The 5,136-nt window shown below is 41.0% G+C and overlaps 1 protein-coding gene across 1 annotated transcript in view; it reads left to right on the plus strand.

Annotated features, from left to right (window-relative positions):
- smap1 (small ArfGAP 1) overlaps positions 1 to 5,136 on the plus strand; it is an 84,241-nt gene that overhangs the window by 9,486 nt on the left and 69,619 nt on the right. Inside the window, exon 2 of the mRNA XM_035663760.1 lies at positions 4,402 to 4,535. Coding sequence (XP_035519653.1) covers positions 4,402 to 4,535 — 134 coding nt within the window. The remainder of the gene's footprint in view (positions 1 to 4,401; positions 4,536 to 5,136) is intronic.

Raw genomic sequence — 5,136 nt, forward strand, 5'->3', positions numbered from 1 at the left:
TGTGTGGTGGGGGGGCTGCAGGGCTCATCTCTGCTGAGAGAACTCAATTCAGCTGTCTATTTTTGTCCAAACTCCAGTGTAGAGCAAGGGTAAAGATGAATAGCGTAATAAAACTGAACCTGAATTATCCTCACGGGGCCGCAGATGAGCAGATACTAATGTTTCACAACCAGTTCATAGTAATCATATGCATCAGTTGCATTTATTCATTCATTTCAAATAAAAAAGGACTCGGGGAAGGTCATTTTAAGGTTGGTGGAAAGATCCTGCCAAGCTTAAATTACTGATGGATGCTGAGAACAGCGGTTATTGTTTCAGAACAGCAGATTTAGAAATAGGACTGCATGCAGCAAACAGTAGGTTAATAGATAGAGACCAGTGCAGAAGGTCAGCACTCATAAATCAGAGTGGCTTTTACCCTCCACAGCCAAGGCTGCTCTTTTAAACGACTGCTATTATATCGCACCTGCCACAGAAGTTTAATGTTACAGCAACGCGCAGGTAATTCAAGCCTAGATAAAGGTGGAGGCATTCTTTCACTCTTGTGACCATTAAAGCACCAACAATAGGTGAATTTCAACCACTTCAACGTGACATGTTTATCTGGAGGATGAATGACAGTTTCAGCTAAAATGTGAATATATGTGTTACTGTTTTTAGACAGATATTATTACAAATGTTCAGGGGAAGACAGTTTACTAGCTGGATGCGACCGACACCCACCACAACACTCTGTCGTTTGTAGACGCTCGCAGACTCCGAACATTAGCTGGTGTTGGACACTGTTGACAGTGAAGGGAACATGCATAGACATCAAAGCGTTTGGATGTTCGTTCACATATAAATCTGTCCACAGGCAACCAAGAAAGTCCGGTAAGGTCTCATTTTTTAAGCTACGTTACGACCCTTCCACTCACTGGCGATAAAAAGTGATTAATACATAAAAATAACACGTACAATGCTTCAGAAGAAACAAATTAAAAAGGTTTTCATGTCAAAGAAGTAAAGGAACAAAGGAGACATTTATATGAACCTTCTGAAATCTGGTTGCTGCCAAAAGTGGGGAGTAATCAGATTACACTAAGTGACTGTGAGGGATTGCTGGTAATCATCTACTTACAGTCAGATCATCAGAGAGCATCAGTGCAGGCTGCTCGTCATCGCAGAGAGGAATGTGAGCGAGCGGTTGAAGCAGCCACAGTTTAGTATGCGAGACGCAGACGAAAGCTTATGTCTTTCCACAATAGCACACTTTATGTTTGGAGTTTAATTTGTGTGAGCCATTCACTTTTCTAAATACAGTCAGGCCCTGCTGAACTGCTCAATTGATTTTCTCACGGCAATAGAAATACTCCAGCAGAGAATGAGATTCCATTATGAAAATCTACTTTTAAAAAAAAACCATCAGTGTCTGGACCATCTGCAGTTCGCCAAAAACTGATTCCTATGTGAGGGTATGCAGCGTGAGCTCTGTATGGTTGAGAAGACAACTGTTTGTTTTGGAGAATGTGTTGAAGGAGGTTATCTAAGAGCAGAGCAAAGTGTCCAAAGTCCAATCCATACAGATAGAGTCCAGCTTACAAAGGCTGAGCTGCTTGATTTAGGCTTAACACTCAGTCATCCCTGCCTTAATGCTCCTTTAGGCCGTCTGGCGCATTAGTGCCACTGCATTAACACACTGATGCTCTTACCGAGACCGGCTCCATCCCCGCTGCCATCCAACCGTCCCCAACCGTCAGCAGTAGCCCGAATCCATAAAGGTTGATCTTTTGCACTCGCTGTGTTCAAAGTCGCGTTCAATCGTCAAATTGACAGATAGTAAGCTTCGTGCTCCGGAGAGGGACGGAGCCAACGGTGGCGCTGAGGGACTGTAGCCACTAGCCCATTAAAATGATTTGACTGTCATTTCCGTGCCATCTCCTCTTCATCCCCATGGAGGTCTGCCAGAGCTCAGCTTGTTTTGTGCTATTTTATATGTAATGGACGATGGATCACAGATTATCTATGGGAAGCTCTTAAACTGAACTCACTCAAACGAAATGTTTCAAAGAGATTCCGTACGCATGAATGTGTTAATATTCTTGGTTTCACTGAGTTTAATGGTCTTATTCTGCTTCTTGGATCGTCTTACAGCGTCTGAAAACCCCGTTCAGCACATAAACAATCCGTTCTTTATACTAAAAGCTAAAAAACTCTGTGCCTAGTTACTGTTGCTTATCTATGATTGGACAGTTTTTGGGTAAAGGTCAGGGTATTTTAAAGATACTGAATGTTATCTCAACATATCAGCGAATCAGCAGGACTTGGAGCAATGCACAGGGCAGTTGCTCGTGGGATTATTCAAAATTTCCATCCCTCCTCTCAACAGACACGATTGTGTGTCAACAGGAATCAAAGTCTTGTCTGAGTCTGCCCGAAGGTTCTTCTCGTCTTCTGGTTCTGTGCAGCGAGCTCATGGCCCTGTTCTTGTTCTCTGCCGGGGCTTTTATGTAACCCAGTGTTGGTTGTTTTCGCCTCTGGTTCAAAATCCGTTCAGTTCAGTTCTGTACAATGAACATTTTGTACTGCGCTCAGAAAGCATGCGTATAGATCTGTAGTTCATCTGTAGTCGTCAAACCACATGTATTAGAGCTTTATGGTGTAAAAATTCTGACCCTTGAGCTAATGAAAGCTTTTGAAAACCAGTCTGTTATATCAAAGCTGCTTTCATTGAGCTCACTAAGTGAGAGTAATTGAGAATGCACGCAATAAAAGGACATGAATTTTATAATTCTTCTGCCTTTTAAAGACCAAATTTGACATAACCATAAAACTCTCTATAGCAATTAAAAATTAAAAATATCAGCTTCCTCATTTGGAGTTGATTAAGTGCAGCAGTTCGTTTGTACGTTTAATGTAAAAAACGATGTATCTGCACCTTCTCTTTTGCTTTTAAATGACTAATAACTGATAGTACATGCTTGCAGTTTTACAGAGAAGAATATTTCTGAAACCCCAGGAACTGTAATCAAATGATATCTATAAATAATACAAACCGCACTATGCTGCTTTGTAAAATCCCATTAAGATATATTGAAGGGATTTAGGATAATACTCCTCGAGCAGTTCTGATAAGAATGTCTTCAAAGTGTTTCAGGATAACCTAAAGTTGAAGTTTTCAGTTTTTCAAGTGAGACAATTTCACCAAAGTAAGGAAACGCTTTGAATGTTTGTGCTGTTTGGATTTTTATCTTTTTATATTAACTTCTTGAGTTTCTGTTCGACTCTGATGCTGAACTGTACCTGCACACTGCTGCACTTCCAGAAAACACTTTGTCCAAACTGCGACTTCTGAGCGTGAGTTTCTGTGGAGGGACTCTGTGCTTAATGTCACTGCTCATACTGACTAAAGAGTCCTTCTGCCCCTATGTTTTAGCTGACAAACTGTTTGTAAGACCTAGAAAAGCTTTCATTCAGAGCTCAGCTGCTATGTTGGCCTGTTGCAGACGTATCAGTATTGTTTTGGTGTCGATGTGTCAGCCGATACACGGCGATGCTTTTTTCAGGTACATAATGCAAAAAGGCTTGTAGGTTTTACAGTACCGATGTTCAGCTATTTATTGTATTTTTATAATAATAATAATAATATTAATGCATTTTATTTATAGAGGGGTTTTAATGGTACTCAGAGACACTTCACATAAGTTAAAATACATATGTTAAACAGGTCATAGAAACAAAAAGTGTAAAAGAAAGGTTACAAAAACACAAGGATTCATATTTTCAGGTGATTATACACTAATGAAAACATACATATGGATATTATATTAGTAATAGATCCTCCTAAATGTTACACACTGGACCTTTAAAGAATATTTAACTAAAGTTTTCTTTGATAAAGTTATTTGTTTAATAAAACAGCCATCTGAGCACAGTTGCACAGTCATATCGGTGTAAAAATCTATTTTCGTTCCAGCTCAAAAATTCCCTGTATCAGCCGTCACATCTGTGATCAGTGAATTTTCCTCCTCTAAAATCAGTGTCATTGTTGTAGGTGACAGACTTGGTATTTGAAAACTACTCGGCAACTTCACACTTTGTAGCATCGAGTGGAAGCGAGAGTTACCTTTTGAATTTCTAAAGCCCATTTCTGAAGCACTGTGTTGGGCTGAAGAGGTTCAGGGAGAATAGCAGTCACTCGTTTCACAACCGAGTTTTAATTCATCGCTTCCTGCTGTTCTGCCACTTCCACAAATTTGAATTGAAAGGGACTTGAAAGGCCGGATCTACATTGTCTTAAATGGCACGGATAGAATACCCCTCTCTGCAGCTCTGTGTGTTAAGCTGATAACTCAACAGGACATTACATCAGAGAAATTAGCGCCGCTTTAAAGCAGAAATCTCTTTCTGTTTCTTTCACAGGTCCTCGATGGGCGTCATGGAACCTCGGGGTGTTCATGTGTATCCGCTGCGCCGGCATCCACCGCAACCTGGGTGTCCACATCTCCAGAGTCAAATCTGTCAATCTGGACCAGTGGACATCTGAGCAGATCCAGGTACACACACACACACAAACACACACCTTAATCACACAAAGCAACGCACACCGGTGTGGGAATACTGCAGCGACAAATCCACCATAAAAATACTGATTGTATCTGTGATTTATACTGTTTACATCTGGATCCCTCAAGAATCAGATGTTCTCACTGGGATGATTTCAAACACGATTTACTTTTAGCGTTTAAACTGGAACAGTCAACAAGCTGTGCAGCAAGAACGGTGAAGAAAGGACAGAGAGTTGTTTGTGATTTTAGAAATCACTGGAGCAACACAATGTAATTTATGTTTTTGGGCAGAGTTTTCCTTTAACCCTGTGAACCGAATTGACCCAATTTGTGTCAGAAACTGCACTTTTGTTCTCAGATTCACAGTCACATCCAAACACACACAATTCATACACATAATGCCGGAGTCAGTGGACTCCGGCATTATGGAGTTTACTCAGTTTAATGGTGCAGATGTCCTTCGTGTTACCCAAAGCAACACCAAAGCCCAAAATTGCAGCCATATGTCGGGTTCAGCTCGGGCTCGGACCGCCATTGTTTCCCTCTATGGACGAGTTGAAACTGCGCTAAGGCTGCTCAATTAATCGAA

Source organism: Morone saxatilis, unplaced genomic scaffold (assembly GCF_004916995.1).
Source record: "Morone saxatilis isolate NCDOM2014 unplaced genomic scaffold, NCSU_SB_2.0 Contig19, whole genome shotgun sequence".
In the NCBI taxonomy this organism is placed as follows: domain Eukaryota; kingdom Metazoa; phylum Chordata; class Actinopteri; family Moronidae; genus Morone; species Morone saxatilis.